The sequence below is a fragment of the Nicrophorus vespilloides genome, unplaced genomic scaffold, assembly GCF_001412225.1.
Source record: "Nicrophorus vespilloides isolate i.1.1-1 unplaced genomic scaffold, Nicve_v1.0, whole genome shotgun sequence".
Classification (NCBI taxonomy): domain Eukaryota; kingdom Metazoa; phylum Arthropoda; class Insecta; order Coleoptera; family Silphidae; genus Nicrophorus; species Nicrophorus vespilloides.
The window spans coordinates 137,535-159,496 of record NW_017099023.1 but is presented as its reverse complement, the minus strand read 5'-3'; the positions used below and the strand labels follow the sequence as shown (position 1 = coordinate 159,496).

At 35.1% G+C, this 21,962-nt stretch overlaps 1 protein-coding gene across 2 annotated transcripts; it reads right to left on the bottom strand.

Moving 5' to 3' along the window:
* Positions 1–1,920: 1,920 nt before the first annotated feature.
* LOC108563868 (period circadian protein) lies at positions 1,921–10,019 on the bottom strand. 2 transcript variants are annotated; one of them, XM_017922667.1, is made up of 22 exons: positions 9,932–10,019; positions 7,654–7,754; positions 7,516–7,596; positions 7,163–7,458; positions 6,937–7,094; positions 6,673–6,877; positions 6,405–6,617; positions 6,163–6,348; positions 5,938–6,101; positions 5,763–5,882; positions 5,566–5,712; positions 5,267–5,505; positions 5,021–5,185; positions 4,730–4,865; positions 4,483–4,677; positions 4,168–4,369; positions 3,747–4,027; positions 3,521–3,640; positions 3,169–3,336; positions 2,905–3,069; positions 2,590–2,727; positions 1,921–2,399 (listed from the first exon to the last, which is right to left on the bottom strand). In XM_017922667.1, exons 1-22 carry the CDS (start codon positions 9,947–9,949, stop codon positions 2,319–2,321), a joined length of 3,579 nt encoding a protein of 1,192 aa, XP_017778156.1. In that variant the 5' UTR covers positions 9,950–10,019; the 3' UTR covers positions 1,921–2,318. The 2 variants fall into 2 exon arrangements, with proteins under 2 accessions (XP_017778156.1, XP_017778157.1); XM_017922668.1 differs by lacking the exon at positions 5,021–5,185.
* Positions 10,020–21,962: the final 11,943 nt, after the last annotated feature.

The following is a 21,962-nucleotide window of genomic DNA, read 5'->3' as shown; positions in this document are numbered from 1 at the left end:
GTTTTTACTTTTATATACAGTCGAACCTCGCTTAAGGAGTTTAATCCGTTCCAAAATTTCCGGATTTTTACTCGTATAGTGAAACATATTAAAAAATACACATGATATGATGTAGCGCAATCCGGGACTTTTTACTCATTGTCACTCGTTATGCGAAACGTCGCTCGTTAAGCGAGTCTTTTTTCTTACAAAATGCTCGTTATGTGAAGTGCTCGTTAAGCGAGGTTCCACTGTATGTTAAATTCTGTATTACTGACTGCATACATTTGAAAAAATTGATTAAAATAAACAAAACACTTATTTTCAAATAATTTTCAATGCAGACATCGCAATTATTTAATAAAAAAACGACAAAAGAAACAAAAGCAACAAAACAGATAGAACATCTTCCAAAATATTATATTTTATTAAAGAAATTATCAAATTTTGTTTGGACAGTTAATTTTTTTTAGCTCTATATATTTCCTTGTAACAAGTTAGAGCTTTGTCTGTACGTAAGTCGGGGGATACGTGTATATACATTTAACTAATCGAAAGGTTATATTTATTCATTCATATGCATCGTTCGATTACAAAGAAATGAATAAAATTATTATATTTGACTTTATTTAAATAGATCAGGTAAATCGCGATCAATTTTATATCTACTTAAAATCGATGTAAATTTGTTTTTTACAAATTTAAATTTCTTCACATATTTCTACCATTATTTATTTATTTATTTCTGCGATGATTAATTTATTAATAGATACAATCTTTTTTATCTATTAATAACATTCGGATAATATAAATCTGATGAACATTATTATTAAGAATCATCAGTTGCAAGTACTTTTCACAATCAATACTCATCTCCTATAATATATAAAGAATGCCCCTTTCTTCGAACAGATTTTATTGTACCCTAGTCACGATTCGCTCCTTTGCACGCCCCTTGAAATACTTCCTTTTCGTACGCTGACATGTCCAATTAAAACATTTCGACACTTCGTCTGCAACTTTTCCTCGCTGTTCACTTACCCCCTAATGAAAGAAAAAAACATTAGAAACTAGCGACACTTTTAAATAAGAAAGTAGTTCTATGCATATCACGTTTGAAAACGTCATTTCTATAGAATCTGAAGAAAATAATTAAAGTTAGAACTATTGATTAATTTTTCTTACACTTGTTTTTAGAAATTTAGAAAATGAAAGTAAAACAAAGGAACGCAAAGGAACGCAATCCGTGAGAGAAGCAGGAAACAGCGTCGAAGTTGGCGTCGGTGTCGGCGTTTGCGAAAGCGTAGGAGGATAGATTGCATCTAATATAATTATGTCGGGCAATAATATCCCAGTATCATAAATATCTCTCACTGAACGTTGTCTCTACTCTGGTCTGAAACTTTTTGAAAAAGTTTCCCCGTTTGCGGTGCCGACTACGAAGACATTAATACAATTTTAATAATGTTTTTGTCCGGGTTCTTCATTCTAGTTCATCTTGATTCACTCCAACTGCTATAATTTAAATTAACCGACTCCCCGCCGTCGCCCCACCAAACGCTTACTTTTTTTTGCTTTTTCTTTCACTTTCCGCCGTTCTTTCCTCTTCCTTAATTCATTTTATCTCCGCCGTCTCTAAACCCGCCCACCCCCTGATAACGATAATGAAGAGTCTTATATAATGCTGTTATTCTTCCATATTAGCACGCTGGATCTCTGGCAGAGGATCTAGTTCAGATCAGATTTTCATTACGATTCTCACTCCGTTTCACATCTTTTTCCCTTTCTCTTTTTACGCCGCTTCTTCCTTTAATTAATATTAATTAGTCCGTCGAACCTTTCTGCTTTAATTAAATAAAATTAAATCCACTCGGCTTAATTAACGAACCCGGAGGAACGAACACGGTGTGTTTGTAGTAATATTTATTTTTTCATAATAATATATAAAATTGACAATACAGAAATATACAGTAGCACAAGCACATACATATAATATTAAACATTGTAACTCGGAGAAGCGAAACATACTACTAATGTAATAATTATGTTCACGCTTCATAGTCCCAATGTGTGCACATCTCTGACAACTAATTGAAACAAGAAACATGCTAGCGGCAATACTACACATTTTTTGCTTAAATATAAAGGCCTTAATTTATATCACACGCCGGTGATGGATTCAGGAACGTCGCATACAAATAAACATTCTTTATTTCTTTATTTTCTCTCTCGATAGGTTTTCTTCTCAGTCTAGCCTCTTTAGTTTGTTTTTTTTCTTGTTGTTGCAATTTCCTTGTCTGCCATCCTCATTCATATGTAAGAGAGGAATCGGGACTCAATTATTGCTCGGAGGGAGGAAACGGACAGTTCTCCTCGTAAATCATCATTAGGGAGCTATAAGAACGCCGCTTCTTCTTTGGCTGCGTTTAAACAAAACAAATTCATTACAAGTCTATTAAGAAATACCATGTTAGAAATGGAGACGCATTGCGGCCCAAAGAACGCAACAAACAACATCCAATGAACGGACGCGATAAAATGGAAAAAGGATCCAAGGGATGGAAATAAATAATATGGATTCGGGAGGAAAGGCGAACAGAGACTACTCACTTTGCTGAGGTGGGATTGATTATCTTCTCCGCTGCTGCTAGAAGAAGTAATGCCCTCTTCCAGAGTTAATTTAGTGGAAAGTCCTTCCAGTTCCATTTCAATATACAATTGATTCAACTGATCATTGACTAATATTGGCTGCAAAAAAAAACTCCCTTACTTTCACGAAACAACATAAAAAATTATATAAAGAAACGTGTATTTTCTTCAATATTCATATTTATTACTAATTTAACACATATTTGCCTCATCATTATTTTGAATAAAAAATTTAGGTTGATTATATTTGTCAATATGTAAGTATTAAGTAATTACCTGAGGTATTTGTTTAAGAGAATTAATATCGGATTCCAATATGTCATCGACACCCTTGAGGTCCATTTGGTATCGGTATATTAGATCAGGTGTAACGGAAACGGATTCCAACCAAGGTGGGTCACGTTTTCTTAACGGGTAATGTTTGGATTTGGTCCAAGTGTTCTGGAAAGAGAAAAACGAACAAACGTTATTTGCTGCCGCCAACTTTGCTATTGCAAATTATTTTCATAAAGGAATATAACGATAAATAAAATCACTAACGTCGTCACTTTTGTTCAATCGATTTTCGTTATTCACTGAATCATCATTAGACCCGGAGTCGGTTTTCAAGAAAGAGGAATAAAAAGAGGAGCTACTCGATGCCTCGTCTCCACCCTGATTTTCCCTGTATTTATTCTCCCACGCAGTCAGATCATCTACTTTCTTCGCCTGCAAACAAGAAACATTCACAATCAAACGTTGTATTTAAATAAATAATAAACACGGCACATACACAGCATTAATTAATAATAATCAAAAACATACAATGCGCAAAACATTTTCAATTAGAAATGTAATGTAAGATAAAAAAAGCACGTAAAAAGCCGCATGCTAACGTGGCAACAATAATGACCTTAATTGTCGAATTTAAATTTTCCATTTCCGTTTCTCCATCAGGCGGACTGACCAATGGAGAACCGGGCGAACACACGGACGAAAGGCCCAAATCTTTACGTGAACATTCCGACATTGCCTAGAAAAGTATACATACAAATGTAGTTCTTTTATTCTTATTTTTATTTTGTATTCATTGATTTAATTTTGCATGAGTATAGCAGCTAGACCAAATATATATGTACCTTATTGGCAACACTCGCAGATGCGATTGATCCCATTACACTACCGGGTTCTGCTTTTACAGAAGTCATCTGAGATGCTGGCCGCTGAAATTGCGGCAAAGAACCGATAATCGGAGGACTGCTTTTGGGATCGTTGGGAATGACGCCTGAAACTTGATCCGGAGGTACCATTTGATATGTCCTGGGTATAGGGACTGAAACCATTGACAAAGGCGGGCAGAATATTGAGGACGTAGGAAATACAGAATGGTAATTATACATCATGCTCGGCACATATTGCACTGAAACAAAATAAATAAGATTTATTATACCTAGACTTATTATGTCTTGTTATAGTCTAGTGTCTGAGCAGACAGGTGTGCCGTGAGAAAAAAAAAAGATTGACAGACAATGTTGTAGTCGTTAACAATCAATAACTTACATTGTAAATTAGAATGCAAAGTAGAATCTGTGATATCGTGAGTTACTGGTCGTTGCTGCGATGGGATGTAATATACTGGGAACATCCCAGAAGCAAAATTGCCAGTATTTAGAGAGGATGTTACTCCACAAGGCTGAATGTTGTTCATCGATGTCATAGTCATAGAGAATGGGGGCCATAGGTTGATATTAGAATCATTAACCTAAAAAGATATTAATATTAAGTCTATATTGAAAAATAAAATTATTTTATTAAAAAAAGTTAAGTTTTAGAAAAAACCGTTTGAGAAGAAATGAATAAAACATATTTACTAACCCCTGTTGTAAAAGCTGAATTATTTGGGACTGCAGAAGTAGTTTGGTTAGCTACAGGTTGTACAGATGAAGTAAACTGATCAACTTGTTGAACATTGACCCCGGATTTCTGCTTGTTATATTTCAACAGTTTGTGGTTGTCACCATCCCAGGAATGAGATCCACTCCTTTTCACGCCTTGATGATAATAGCTTGACTGCAAGAATATAATTAAAATTTTGCATTGCGTTTGATATACCGAAATTTACCTGATGATCTTTCTTGTTAACGTTCTTTTCCACGCAATTCTTATGATGATTTTTCTTATTCTCCCTGTCCGCTTTAGTACTGGTCCGCTGGTCCCGATGACGCTTGACCATCATCTTTTCCATGACTTCGTTATGCCTAAATGAAAATAAAATCTTTCGTTAATTTCAAGAAATACAAACACACATAGATGACTTGTTAGATGCTGTTGGTTCACGGTTAGTTTTAATGAAATGTTCAAAACAAAAGAAAAAACAGTTTCCAAACAGAAATATAACATAAACTGTTCTTACTTAAAAAGCAGTGCCTCGGTGAGATGCGGTGGTTTATAGGAGTCATTTGAGGTGTTGGTGGCACTGGTCGTGCCACTTTCAATGTTAGGGTTACTTCCAGAGCTTAGGTTGCCGGCGCTGCCGCTTCCGGAAGCGCCGCTGTTCTGTACCGGCGACAAGCACTTCCTGCAAAGAAAACAGCTATCTTCTCTGTCCTGCTCCAACTCTTCGAAACACCAGCTCGACTGACAAAGTTTCGATACGTACTGATTGTTAGCGCAGTCCTGAGCCGCTGATAGGATTTTCGCCTCCTGATCGGTGTCTGAGGTGCTCTGCAATGGTCTGCTACCATCAGAAACTGTTGTTTTCGGCTTGCTTTGGAAAAACCTCTGAATATTATCATTATAATTCAGCTGATTGTAACTAGGCGGTGTCTCCGTCGACGATTTACTATCATAGTACTCGTGATGAGGACTTATTTCTCCCAACATCACAGAATCTCTTTCCTGAAAACAAGAATTACATTAGTAAATTTCATATATGTTTTTCTTTGTTATATTTCATACTGATATTGTTGGATCAGGATCTTGTCGTAGGTCCAAATGTAGATTGGATTTCGTAACTTCTACCATAAGCGTCTCCATGAATATCGCCAAATCCTTACAACGTTTTGACACCTCATGCTTCACTGCTTCCATTGGTCTTGATAACTCCTAAAAATGAATTAATAAATCCGAATTTCACTATCAACAATTATATCTACCTTATTCAACAAAATCATAATCTCATCTTGAATTATTTTGCTCTCTTTCAATACTTCTACAGACATTAAATGCATTTTATCTTCCTTAGGAGATTCGAATATATTCGGATTATGCGGCCCCTGCAATTTCATTTGGTTACATTTATAAATATTTATAAGTATTTTTAATAAAAACCTGTAGGACACGGTGCAATCCAATAACAAATTCTAATCTTCTTGACCAAGGATTAACAAAACTGGACCACTCGGTTTCAATCATCACAAATCCACCATTATGTACAGCAAATCTATAAGGTTTGCTTCTAAATACGGATCCGGCTATTTGGCACATTCTCATCACTAAAACAAACATGGTACAATTATAATCTCTATTTTCATAAAATATTCTAAAAAAAAATACCAGATTCGTAAACTTCTTTCAGGAAAGGCATATCTTCAGGATGGTAAAAATCGAAAACCGATTTTCCCAACATATCTTGTGGAAGGTAACCAAAATTTGTAACGACATCAGAATCCACATGGCTAAAAACGCATGCAGCAGTATGCCTCATTCCAAATTTAGCAGTTTTTCTGGTTTCGTCCGGTGCTAAAATAAATTTCAATTAATTAAATATACAATTGAAAAAAATGTTTATAGTTTACTTTTGTAAGTCGTAAACATCGGAACAGCGACAATGACTAGAAACATTCCGGAATTCTTGTTGGTTATTTTCGCTTCAGATTTATCGCTGATGTTACGAAATGTTATGGTGAGTTGAAAAGCTTCATAGGATACTACTTTTTCTACAACACTGTAACCTCTTTTCTTCAATCCCCGATACTTCCTTAAGCAAACATAAAGAGTATTTTGTACATCTGAAAATATAATAATAAATACAACTATGATACATTTAATTTGATGGAATAATACCTTTAGTTTTAGCATCATCAACCAATGGTAATGATATCCGTGTGGCTATTTGATTGGAGAATGTTTCCCGATCTTTCGGGTGCACAAAATCTATAAACGATCTTCCCAGCCACATATCTTTAGGGAATCCCAGTATAGAAGTAAGATTCGGCGTTGTATACAAAACAACACCATCATACATTGATATTACGCAACAAAAACCATCCTAAAAAGGAAATTGATATTAATTATCATATATTTTTTTCTTTGAATAACAAAACTAACCTCTGGTTGATTTGGAAGTTTAGGGTCACAATCCATTGGTGATTCGCAATTAATGGAAGCAAGTTCCTTTTTATTTTCATCGTGATTTTGTATGTTTCCTGTTATATTTTCAGCAACATTCCAATCTGATTCGTCCGAATGACCCAACGCTGTTTTTGCTACAAAGAAGCAAATAAAATATGTCATTTATATTGTTTAAACTTTGCTTGCTATAAATCTTATATACCTGGTATTGAATTATTTTCAGTTGGATTTTCGATACCAATGTCCTTGGTAATATCCTGACCATCATCTTTAGTTGCAGTGGGATCTATCAAAACTATTGTTAAAGGCTCACAAGAATCCGTTAAACATTTATTATTTTCTAATGAATTTTCTTTCGGTACGGCTCTATTTTCCGTCGTTGCAGTCGCCGTAGGAAGTAAAATATTTGGAGCTGAGGAACAAGTAGACTTTAGTTTTTTCTTTTTGTAATCCTTATCCTTGTTCCTTTTGTTATTATGAACTGGCCCGGCATTAGTACTGAAAAATTAATGTTTTAAAGACACATCGATACTAGCTTGAGTATAATTTTCTTACCTCCCATCAGCAGTTGGAGCTCCACAGTATCCACTACTTCTACTGGAATTACTTCCACTGTGACGAGATTTAGAACTCGCGCTACAAATTATTAAGTTGAGAAAAGAAAGATACAAGAAAAAAAAATAAATATAATACCTTCTTTGTGAATTACTGTTACTGCAGCTATTAGAATATCCAGAATCGGATATTTTTGTATTCGTCTTTCCTGACTCAGACTCCATGTGGACACGTATATTCTAGAAAATTTATTTCTATTTAATAACATTTATTGTTAATTGTATCAAAAGATTTTATATAACAGATTTATTTATACTTTTTAAATAAATATTATTATATTAATTTATTCAAGATGTCGTCATTATAAATAAATGTTATTGTTACATTATATATTAGATATATAGGTAATATTGTATATAATTGCAATCTAATAATGACGTTGAATCGAAATAATCCATGAAAATAGTATACAAATTTTGCATTGATTAATAATTAAAATTTTTATAATTGATATTATATTTTTGGTAAAAAATAAATAAAAAATCTATATTATTAAAAATACGATAAATAACATATAGTATTTTGTGTTACTTCGGGTTAATTAATTAGTCAAATATCCTAAAATTGTTAATGTGCGTGATCAGTTATATGCAATATAATATAACACGTGTGGATTAATTCCTCAGACAGATCACGTTCCCAAACATGAGAAATATATACTTGCACGCTGCACAGCATACATGCAACAGTATAATTCATAGATATCTATTTAATTTATAAACCGCATAACCTTTAGCATTACATAAGTATGGAAATTTTTCAATCATTAGTGATTCCATTTCCTTGTTCTATTACTATTACTCCAATAATTACCTTCAAGCTTCTTCATTTTTATCGATTACTTATTCATACTTTCTGTTTATTCATATTAAATGTTACAAACAGCTATATTTGATAAATGAATAATTAATATTTATTGCAACAATAAAAAAATATAAAAAGTTAACTGCTGCTAGGCACTATTGGCCATAGGTCATTTAGACAAATTATTAATTTAATTACTCTATAATAAAAATGTTAATATATTTAATTCAAATCACTATTATAAGAAATGTAAGAAATAAAATCAAATCCGAAGGTACTCAATACCAAATATTTAATATTTGATTTCCTGAAATCATGAAAAATTTAAATAATTTTTATTTATTATATAAGGCCCTAAACATCATACCATAAAGTTCTTTAATACTTTCTATTTTAGGAAACTTTGTAACCACAATAATAAGAAGATTACTAATCAACTGAACTAAAGTTTGTGTTTTCTGGTATTAAAAAATCTAAATAATATAAAAATATTAGTTTTATTATTTTAACTATTCATTGGTCAAACCTTGACCAAAGGGCTATCGACCGATGTCTTTGTGCCTTGACAGTTTTAGTTTTATTTGTTTATGTGTTATAGTATTTTTATGTACATGTAGTATATGCTATTTTATTATTAGATCATAATTTGGATACTTATACCATTGCATATAACTAAACTAACTCCTAAAACTAATTAGATCAGCGTTTTCCAAACTGTGAGGTGCGCCTAGTCTAAGGGGAAGCGCGAATATTAGTCACAGTGAGCAATTTTCCAAATGACTGCTAAAGTTTTATCTATTTTCTGAAATGGAGGGGGAGGGGAGGCGCCAAATGATTAAATATTTTTAAAGGAGGCGTAGCAACATCAAGTTTGGAAACAACTGAATTAGACTAATATATTTCTGAAGTAATGATCAAAAGCTGAAACTGCGTTTAACAGTAGCGTCTATAAATATTGCTGGCACGGTTACATCAACGTGCAAAATAATAAACAGCTATTGTAATGCAATTTTAAAGGTCATTTCCAAACAATACCAATTTTATATTAAAACAATCAGCAGATTTAACAGAATGTTATATATAGATTTCATATAGCACGTTTCCCTTCTTTTTAGAAAACTAAAACATTGTTGGTATGAAAAGCAGATGATTGAAATATGGCAGTTGATAAAATACTTTTTATTCGGAGACATTCAAATGTTATTAAATTTTGCACAAAAAAAAATCACAAATATATATATATATTGGAAATATATGTGATCACAAAGAACACTAAGATGCAACTATAATGACTACTATCACCAGGGAATCAAGGACTTATCTTCTTCTCGTCAGTCGTTATGCAAAACGTCGCTCGTTATCAAGTCATTTTTGTTACACTTTATTTTGCTCATTAAACGAAATGCTCTTTAAGAGAGGTTCCACTGTATAAGCAAATGCATGTATCTCGTAAAAAAATAAGCCCAAATAAAAAGAAGAATCAGGAGATGCGGCATATGCAACAGCACATTTAAATAAAAAAAATGACAGGTCGTCAATAAAATACTCTCACACTTTTCACCCCCGGCATGTTGATCAACGTGTTTCTTTCACCACTCCACAAAATTTCTGCTATTTTTAGTTTCAGTGGAATTTTTCTTTTTAAAGGTTATTAACAAAAATGCTCACACATGTGACATTGATAACAATGTAATGTTTCCACGAGAACAGCACATGTATTTAGTTCCAAGCGCAAGTTGGATAGAGGTCGAACCCATATTCATAACTTGATTGATTTTACATTGTACTAGTTTCGCACATTCTATATTTGGATCACACTGTTTAAGTAATTACGCAATATATAAAATAGATTTTAATTTTATACTAAAGGAATTTTTATTTGTTTTGTTTCACTTTCAAGAGAAGAAAATGCGCTGAGTAAAACGAACTGCTATAAATGCGTTCAAGAAAGCAACATTTTCCATGCTCAAAACCGCACATAATTACACTTAAATGTTAAATATAAAGTTATTTCTGATTACAAAAGTCATTTTTGAAAAAAAAAAAACGTTCGATTATGGTCATAACTTTAAAGTTTATCATTTAATCAATTATGCACTATTTCAAACATATTTAAGTATTTCTTTCCTACCAATATACATTGCCGAGAATATTACATTTAAATATGTCAAATCTTAATATATTCAAAAATCGTAAATCCAATCATTTCAATAGATCTATTTCGATATCTCTATAAAGCTAGTCATATATTTGAAACAGGGTTCAATAAATAGTTAATAGAAGTCAACCTATGAAAAATAAGATAAAGGATGTCCCAATATTAACGCAAGATTTGAATTAAATAGAAAACACAGTTTTTATTCTTTAGAATTAGATTTTTTTATTGAGTCATAAACAGTGTTTTCTATTTAATTCAAATCTTGCGTTAATTTTGGGACACCCTTTACAACGACAATAGAAAATATTCAGATATGCAAATAAATTAATAAAAAGTAACTATATGTATCTATGAACCATTTAACAAATATCATCATCTCCAGAATCCAAATCCATCCATTAACCTTCGCGAATTTAAGTTATAATTATTTAGAATAAGAAAATTACATAAATGTATATACAGTAAAACCTATTTTTGTGCGATCCTTTTTTATGCGATTTTTTTTATGCGTTATATGAATTCAAAAGGCGTTTTATAATGTTTTTTCAAAATTTCTTCATATGTACAATGAGAAATTAAATATTTTAAAATGTTTCCACGTGCAATTTAATTATTTATTTTGTTTGGATGCACTTTCTCGTGCATTTTGTAAATCTTTGACGTATTTTCTAAGTGCGTTCAATGCAATCGAGGTCAATGCAGTATATTTTTTTTACATAACACGCGTAATATATGCCATACAATTTGCATTCAATTGCACAACTGCATTGTATCCGGAAATAAATATTACTACCTGCTCTCGTGCATTCATGTAATCAAGCTTATTGCGTAACGTTGACATTCCGATTTTTATTATTGAATATTTTAACAATAAAAATGTTAGGTAACTTCTTATAAATCTATATCGGTTAAAGGTGATCGGATAATATGAGGACAAATTCAATGGAGATTTATTTCATATTTAGTAATAAACTTCTTATAAAGTTAAATTGAATACACACTCTCTTAGGGTTGAAAAACCTAAAGTCAATAGCAATAGTTGATATTTTTTAATTTTTTTTGTGATTATATAAATATGTTATTTTATGAGTGTTGGACTGTTTCTATAAATATTATAATAATAATTACAACAATTAAACATAACACATAGAGATACAAAGAAATATAGGATTTACGTAAATATTATTTATTAAATATATACAAATTATTTAAATTTAAAATTTAAAGTATTATTATTTTATAATGGTAGAACGAATAAATAATTATAATAATAAATTATTATAAAAATGTTAACTTAATTTGAATGTAATATTAAAACAATTGAATATAAAAAACATTGAAATATATTGTTGGTTTTGCATTAATGACTTACCAGTAGATATACTATCGTATAAATAATGTTGAAGATTCAGACAGAGTTTCTTATGTTTAGTCAGAATTAATGACCGATGCACAAAACTTCCCTATTTGAAACGCCGGCGTGGACTAAATCGCTTCCAGCAAGTGAAAGTGGAAGTTCGTTCGCGAAACGATTATCCTCTGCACTCGAAGCTGGAACCGTATAAAAATAAAAGGAGACAGACATATGGCTATTTCAAGTTCAAGACAAGGACGAGCCTATCACAATTGGCGCACCAGTTCGTAACTCGCGCTGGTTACGTTGCGATCACGCTCTTTGCAACGTGAGCTGCCCCCTGAAAGGGTCTCACTCTCCTTTATACATCTACCTCTATACCCTCACAACTCTTGTTTATATATGTACATGCACAAATACTCACTGCCCGATGTTATTTGTGATTCTGGAATTATTTATGGAATACAGGCCATTGCTTCGACCTTCGTTTCTGGAAAATATTACAAGTATTCCGTAAATCTTATTTACATCTTCAAATCAATCTCCCGCAAAGTCAGAATCCCATCGGAAAAATGCATTACATCATCATCTTTTTCAAGCAGAACAAATGTCTATAATTACATATGAAAACAAAATAATATCATCGTTTTACAGGTAATCAATTATAAGGAACTCATCAACTAAATATAATATTCTGGTTTTGAAAGACACATCTAAAAATATATTAATAACAAAACGGTTTTGTAATGTTTATGTACATTTATTAGGATCGATGAAATCAAATACAGATGACTTTTTAAAAGCATATCTGCTCTTGCATTATTTATATTTAGCATATAATTTACATGTACAAATAGTGTGTTTTAACCTATTAGACTACACTTTAATTTAATCATGGTCCAAATGAGTCATCAATTCATTGAAAAAAATGCGTAAACTGGATCTATGGCAGTTAATAAAGTTAAGTAAGTTATGATATTTGCAAAAAAAAAACCTTGTTGATGACAAAGGATGGACAAAATGTGACTATTACCGTGGATCCAGAGAAAATGAATAATATAATAGGGCATATTCGTTCTTTCAAGTAGGGAAGGAAAAGACGGAAAAACTAACTATATTTCATATTTAAATATATGTGATAGCGAGAAGGATCCAAGAATATAGATCCAAAGACTTCAGTAATGATTCGGGATCTATTGGTAGATATATTTGCGTCTATTGTTTAAGAAAAGGTAAGAGTAGATGAAAGTATAAATAGCTAATAAAAAAAATTGTAAAATGCATAAACAAAATCTGAGAGAAGTAGAAATTGCGAACCTTTTCGTAAGACTACCCAACATTGACTAGTATTAAACATAAATAATTCACTAGAAATTCACTCATAATGCGGATTATCTATAACGCAGCATTCTTTTTCATCAAAACTAAGGCTTCTAAATAACATATTATTTTTCGTATATGTAGCAGTAGAATGTTATATAATGGTGTGGCGCTTACTTCAGCCCGGATATGACGTCACGTACCAACCCGGTACGGTACGTCCTACTCCAGCCCGTAGCGGATATACCTGGAAGAGCAGATAAGGATGATACCCGCTGAGGGTATATAAGCAGCCGGATATCTATAATCGCTATCTTGTGTCACGCCGCGTTAGCCAGTAAGGTTCTCGGTATCATGTCTTGTAAGTACCCTTTAGTATTCTGTATCTGTACCGTTACTTATCCGAATAAACATACTTGTAAACTTCTCCAAATTGGTGACCCCGACTTGATCGAATTCTAAAACGAAATGGAGAACAAACAAGGAGACCAACCCGCCTTCCATGGCCCGCGTTTTATACCATGGAACACAAAATTGTTGTTTACCATGATGAAATCCTGCTTCGAAACCGCTAGAATCACCGCGGATTCGGATAAATATTCATACGCGATTAGCAGCTTAGACGTGGAAAGTATACGCGAAGTGGAGGACGTATTAGGAAATCCACCAGAAGTGGGTAAATACGTAAATGTGAAAAACGCATTGATCGAACGAACATGCAAGTCACAGGAGCAGAAGACACGGCAATTACTCCATCGTGAGGAGATGAGCTGGAACAACTGTACCAGAAGACTTCATCAAGGCGCTCTGGAAGGAGCAGTTACCGTCTAATGTACGCACCATTTTAGCCGCACTAGAGCCCATCGGATTGGACCAGGCTGCAAAAAAAGCAGATGCGATTGTTGCACAAGAGGCGCAACCGCAGAAACAGTTGGAAGAAACATCGTCCGCAGCGGATAGGTCCATGACGTTAGAAGTGTCGAAATTATTCAACAACCTCACAACCAGACTAGATGCGATTGAAGCTGCGTGTAAACCAGAGCTAGCGGTAATGAGAAGACGACCTGAGGAGCGTAGCTTTCGTCACGTCACAGTCACGTCTACGAAGTGTAGTTAGAAATTCGTCGGGTGATGTGTGCCGGTACCACCAGCTTCCACGAGGGAAACGACGACGGTTGTCAGTAGCGGCTAACGCCGACCACAAACATCTCTCACGCCGCTTATTCGTGACGGACAAGAACATGAATGTACGATTTCTAATAGACACGGGTGATGATGTGTGCGTGTACCCTCGTTCTTTTATACGGCGCCACAGAGATAAATCTAAATACGAACTTGCGGCGGCTAACAGCTCAACAATCGCGACATACGGGACAGTGCCATTAGTGCTGAATTTAGGACTGCGCCGAGATTTCACGTAGAATTTCGTGGTCGCAGATGTGAGTAAACCCATAATCGGCGCGGAGCCATAATCGACGACCAACCGCACCATCCGAGGAGGTACAATGATGGGAAACACGGTAAGCATCAAAACCGTCAATGGATCGTCTCCATACCATCAGTTATTAACGAAGTTTCCTGAAATAACTCGTCCTGATGGAACACCGGGGGAATCAAGACATGCTATCAGACATTTCATTAACACAACTTCAGGTCCACCAGCCTTCAGCAGACCAAGACGTTTAGCCCCTGACAAATTAAGACGTGCAAAGGCAGAATTCGCGACGTTGATGAGCCTAGGCGAGGCGCTCAGAGAGTCCGTGGGCGGCCCCGCTCCACATGGTGCCAAAGAGTGGAGACCGTGCGGCGATTATAGAGCGCTAAACGCAAGAACCGTCCCTAACAGATACCCAGTGCCACACATCGAAGATTTCGCACATTTGCTGCGAGAAAAGACTGTTTTTACGAAATTAGACCTGGTGCGGGCGTACAATCTAGATTTCTGTTATGTATACATAGATGACATACTAATTGCGTCGACAACAGATGAAGAAGACCTCCGGCATGTACGAGAAGTTTTTGGGAGACTGAGGAAGTACGGAGTAGTGATAAACAGTGCAAAGTGCGTCTTCGGAAAGCCCCAGGTAACGTTCCTCGGGCGTCTCCAGCAGCGGCACAAGGCCATTACCGGAGAAAGTAGAAGCCATCAGAAGATTTCCGCAACCAACGACAGCACAGGATCTCCGGAAATTCCTGAGTATGTTAAATTTTTACTGAAGATTTTTGCCAAATGCTGCAGGTACCCAAGCGCCACTAAACGACCTGTTAGTGGGAAATATTAAGGGAAAGTCACCCATCAAATGGTCCGTCCAGACGCAGAGAGCTTTCGAAAGCTGCAAAGAGAGCTTAGCGCAAGCAGCGCTGCTGGCACATCCGCAAACCGGAGCAGCCCTCTCGATCATCTCGATCATCAGCTCTCCAACAGTGAATAGGCAACGCATGGAAACCGCTAGGTTTCTTTTCTAAGAAATTCACCGCAGCGGAGAAGAAATACGGCGCATACGATAGGGAGTTACTCGCGATTTACTTAGCAGTGAAGCATTTCAGACACTTAGTAGAAGGGCGCTCATTTACGATTTTCACGGACCACAAGCCAATTATATTCGCATTTCACCAAAAATTGGACAAGTGGTCGCCCAGGCAATTCAGACACTTGGAATACATTAGCCAATTTACAACCGACATCCGGCACGTATCCGGAACGGACAATGTCGTCGCGGATGCCCTCTCCAGAGTCGAGGAAGTGGCAACAGGGATCAATCTAAAAAGCCTGGCGGAATCACAAGCTAAGGACCCGGAACTTCAAGAATTTATGCGACCGGACAATGGACTAGAACTCCAGCGTGTCCGTATTCCCGGGGAAGATGTTTATGTGGTACGCAACACGAAGACATCAACTGCCAGACCCTTCGTCACACCCGCTTTCCAGATATGGTTTACGGTGAACCTCTGAGACTGCCAGGAAAATTCCTATCCGCCAGTAAACATCCCGAACCCAGCGGCGCAGCGGACTATATGAGACAGTTACGAAGGTCCTTTGAAAATTTCAGACCTGCAAACACCGTATCACACGGAGAACGAAAACCGTTCGTTTTTAAAGATCTGGCAAAGGCAGGTCATGTATTCGTGCGTCACGACGCCCCGAAGAAACTTCTGCAGGACCCGTATGACGGTCCGTTTAAGGTTATCCGGCGTTTCGAAAAAACATTCCTGGTGGAAATCAACGGCCGTCAGTCCAACATTAGCATCGACAGGTTAAAACCTGCATACTGCCTCAACACCGACTTGGCCACCCATACCTAAGTGCGACGGTACTCAAACAAATTTAACATCTACACCCTGCTTCCGCAAATTGTACAATTCATCCCGCATGAGTTGTACCAGCGGATCCCTGGACCCGAGCCAATGATATTAAAAGCACACAGATATTAAAAGCATAATAAAAAATGTATAAAAATTATATATATAAAAAAAAGAAGATAAGCACATGGCATGCCACTCATACCAAAGAAAAAGTGAACGCTCGTTTAGGGTTCTATTGAGAGGTATGCATTTCTCATGCAATACAAAGAAAATAAAAGAGTAATCTCTTGGCCACACTGTGAGAAATGTCAGCAATATAAGGAGTAGCAAAGACTTAAACTTCCCATGTTCTTTGTAGTGCTGAAGCAAGCGGACAACAACAAATATATATATATATACAATGTTACATATCTATTGCATCAGAAAATATCTTTCGAACCACCAACTAAGAAAAGGGAAATACCGCAGTGCCTTCGTTGCCAATGCCAAGAACTTCTGTTCTAAGCAGCCGCGCTGCGTGAAATGCTGGCAAAAACATTTTACAGTTGAGTTCAGCAAATCACCGGAGATACCAGCACTACACGAGCATCTTGGTGGTCTGTCTCCTACTGGAGCTAATGAATACTCGCCTCTTCGTCAACCGGATGGTAGCTGGGCAAAAAGTGACAAGGAGAAGACGTAAGTGTTCGCCAACCAACTAACAGACGTGTTCCAATCTTTCCCGGCAGGACTTCCAGAGGAGGAGGAAAGCGAAATAATGGAATTCCTGGAATCTCCATACCAAATGTCACTTCCCATTGCTCAATTTAACCAACTACTAAAATCGCAGGCTGGAATGCTAACGATCTAGTCCAGCATGCTCAAGAGGGGGTATGGTTTATAAGGCACCACAACATTATATCTTTTTTTTACACCCTGGGAACCCGGTTAATAGCCGTTGGAGACTTTAACGCTAAGCACACGAACTGGGGCTGCAGGCTAACCACAACAAAGCTCTCGACCCAGCTTTGGAGGGCGATGCAGTCACACAATCTGTCTTACCTGTCCTCTGATAAACCAACATACTGGCCAAACAAACAGTCAGATATATTGGATATTGGTGTTGTCAAAGGAATTGCCAACAAGTACCTCACTACAGATTCGAGCCTAGATCTCTCCTCGGACCATTCTCCAATATTTGTTACTTTAAATTACAGCATATGTAAATGACTAATACCTTCATGATTGAGTAACAAGTACACAAACTGGGAATAATTCAGAGAATGCCTTGACCAAACAATCACAAGGAACATGGGTCTGAAATCCAAAGAGGAACTGAAAGACGCAGTAGAAAAATTTATTATTTTTACACAAAACACTGGAGTGCTACACCTACCACAGGAACAAACAACTTAAAGCACGATTGTCCATCAAACATCAGAAGGGCAATTATGGAGAAGAGGAAGCTGCGAAAAGGAGCGTGGAGTTTCTCGCCTCGGTCTTCAAACTTTGCCATTGCAAATAAAAAGATAAACAACAATTCAAGATTAGGCCCCGCCATAAAACTTCTAATGACAGCACTTAACCAAATCAACGAATCGATTCACAATAATGATACCCAGGAATCTGAGTATTCTGAGCTGGAACGCTAGGTCGTTCCTCTCTAATCAGTCAGCGATAATCAACTTTGCTTACAAAGAAAAGCTACTGGCACGAAATTGCCATGTCACAATAGATGACAAACATAATAATAATATTTATTACAATAAAGTTTAAAAAATAAAAATAAACTAAACTGCTGCATAGAGCTATTCATCATAGGTCTTTCTGCCCTACAAGATATTATTTTATTGAATTATAAATCAAGAATCAGAACATATACAATTATCAAAACGTGGTGTATTGTATATACACTATTGTTCTCCTAATAGATATGAACAGCACGTGATAGTGATTAACATGCTTTTGAAGTAAGCACGTGCAATATTTTGATACGGAATTATTATCAACTACTTTAGATTTAAAGGAACTTTATAATATGAATACATCTTCTTTACTTATTCTCGATATACCCGTGTTTTAAACAGCGGACAAAACTGGTTCGAGGAACATACATGTGCCGTTCCTAACATTTAACATGCTTTTCGTAATATAAATTCAAATGTAATTCATGAAAAATAATGTCGATAATGGTCGGCACGTGTTCAACGTATTTTCTAGGGCAGGTTCCGTGCAAACATTTCCGTTTCACAACTTATTGGTTATTGCATAGATCAATTTTATTACCATTGATCAAGATTTGATTACCATTCGTCACTAAATAGAATATGAATAACTTTATAATTTATTTTTATTTTCAATTATTAAATATACTAACATTCGATATTGTTATAACTACATGCAATATTCAGATTCCATATCAATTATTACAGCCTCTAATTACGATCTTATTTAATTATTAACTAAAAAATTACATTTTATAATAACCGATACTCATCGATTCCATCGCTTGGCAATACTTGCATGAATTTGCTTAAATTGTAAAACATACGTCCATACTTAATACAATTAGAATGATAATTATTTGAATTATTTAGTGGTAAGTCGTGGTTTATAAAACTGGACATTACCAAAAAAGTAGAGGTGGCAACAGATTACAAGGCCCAGCACATTTCTATCGTATGAAAATCACTGAATCTACTAGCTACATTTGGTTTGGTTGTTTTTATTGACTGTATCTCCTCCACGTATTCATCTACTGATGTTTTGAAGTTGTTAATAATTATAACCCAGCAATGGAAAATTTGGACAAAGAAATTCAAAATGGATGAGTGAAGGCGTTGAACACTACATCAAGTAGATCAACTTATTACTTACTGGTGATGGAAAATTTTGAAAATATATAAAAAAGGTTTGGGGATTAATTCTTCAATAGATTTTGATTTAGAAGCAAACCATATGCACAATTCAAATCACGATGCAGCTTATCAACAAATAAATTATAGTTAAGGAAATATATTTATGTTGGAGTTCGATTAAACACGAACGTTTTATGATAGAGCTGGTAGAGCTATGAGTACACTTTTCGCAATTTAACAAAAAAAAACGAGGCAAACCTAAAACATCGAATCACAAAAAGAAATACATTCCGATAACACTATCTTCCAAATGGTTGATTCAAATACATTCAAAGCACCGCAAATCGTATTAATTCAACCGGTTTCTTTAAAAATGAAATGCATTAAATTTACACTTAAAAATATTGAAACACCTTCTACTAACCCGCGAGATGATTATAAAAACACTAATAATTGACACAAAATATGCATATTCTATGAAATGGACCAAGACATCACTGATGCTTAACCAGCACCTGAAATAAACAGCAATCGTTCACAGATTCTGAAAAAGAATCGTCTACAGAGTCCACTTTTAAAATCCTAATCATAATCGGATGAGCGGTCCCTTTCAATTGAGAGTACCACACTGCCTCCGATGTATCTACCTTATGGAAGGTAGCAGTAATTCCGATACGCTACAGATAGCTTGTTCCAAAGTACATCGCCGTTTTCTCCGTAGTCCATCAACTTCGAAGACCAGCTGCATGGTCCACAAAATGCCCAAAAAGCTACACTATACCAATCGCAAACATTCCTAATGCCAGAATTAAACCAATAAACAATAAACATAAACTATCGAGCTACCGTAAATATGTAAGTTGGTGTAATTAAACAACAATAAACTGTTGATGCCCATTGGTTAATTACGAAATTATTATATTTTTAAGGAAGATCTTTTTTTATTACTCTCCGTGCAGAAATACCTCGATCGATAGATCTTAATCTTTTCCTTATTTTCTTTGTTAATAAATTGCGTGTCATGATCAGTATGAAATATTATTAATAAAAAATCATTTGACGTTTTGTCTGTATTGTCTTGGATGTGAGGTTCAAATTCCATAAAAGTATACGGGTTACTATACTTTATTCAATTTCGACAGCTTCAATTCGTTCATAAATAAAGCTATTCTGAGAAGTCTACATAATAATGTATATATAAATATGAAATATATAACAAACAACATATATAAACTTTTCACGAGTATTAACACTTGTCTCTGATAGGTAAGTAATGTTTTAAAAATCTGTTTTCAATTTGAAGTGTTGATATAAGATAAGGTTTAAACATTATTTACTCCTTGGTCGTTTTCAGATTGACGCTACATCTTTATTAATACAATATTTAATTTGTACAATATTATATAAGAGATATTCAAATATAAATTAAAGGATATTATCAATTTCCGTATTGCCATTAAATTTCTATTCTAAATATAAAGTGAATGGTATAAGGGAAATTCTATCCCACAGGTATTTTAAGCATACTTTAAAGCAATTATTGCTGAGAATTAATGGATTCCAGCAACTACAGATAATCGTTCTTCGAACGTGACGATAGATAAATATATTTAGAAGTTTACAGAATATACAACAATACAACAATACTTCGACATAAGACTACTACTCATGACAGTGGTCTACGACTACGACCGGACAATCGGGCGAATCCCCGAGGCCCCCAAACAGTGTTAGTGTTAGCTCAATTATTCTTTAATTTTTAGTATGGTATAACTCATTTTTGAATCGATTTGGCTTGAGCAACAAATTTATAGCATCTGAAAAATAACCACCCTGAGCCATTTATATTCATCTACAATCAGTAAGACTCTACAGACTATGAACAATTCCGCCGAGAAAACCGAGGTTGGCTGATCTTGCTATCCTCCGCACATAGCCCATAGGCCACAGACTTAGGGTTTAGTAGTGCCGAGATAAACCCAGTGCCAATCTTATAGCTTTGTTCTGTATTCTTTCAAGGATATCTAATCTAGATTGGCTACATGAATATAAAAAGGAGGCGTATTCCATCTTGCTTCTAATGTATGCTACCCCGAATATCGCTCGAAGTATCTTTAGACCCGTTTCACAATTCTTGGCGTTGATTTGTCTCTTTCATGTCAATTTATCATCTAGCCATACACCCATATACTTTTCCTCGCCAACTCTATTAATTGAGTGAGTTTTCAGAAATAAACGAAAAACATATAGGTTCTAAATTTGTATGTGTCTTTCCCCCGCAGAGACCACTATGGGCCCTTTCCCAGACAGTAGCTGGAGTTGGAGGTTTTGTACAAAGCTCGAATATATGTTGAATATTATGGTGGGAATTTTGTCCTGGGATTCTCTGCCACTTGTAAGTACAGAAAAAAAACTCTGGGATGATCCTAGACTCCTCGCTCCATTTATCCAATCTCACTTTAATTATCTTCTTTGTTTTCTTTGCGTACGATATCAAAGAAATAGGTCTATACCTTGAAGCCAGGTTGTTTGGGCCATTACCTTTATTATTGGTATTAAAGTGGTTTGGTATTTCATCTCCTAATAGGATGCCAGTATATATATTTATTTA

Bases quoted from the DNA above. Each gene is read 5' to 3' on its own strand.
- LOC108563868 (XM_017922667.1), bottom strand. The intron at 4,866-5,020 runs GTAAGAACAGTT...ATTTTCATTTAG, and splicing joins ACCGAGGCACTGCTTTTTAA to GCATAACGAAGTCATGGAAA. The intron at 3,337-3,520 runs GTCATTATTGTT...TCTTGTTTGCAG, and splicing joins ATTTAAATTCGACAATTAAG to GCGAAGAAAGTAGATGATCT.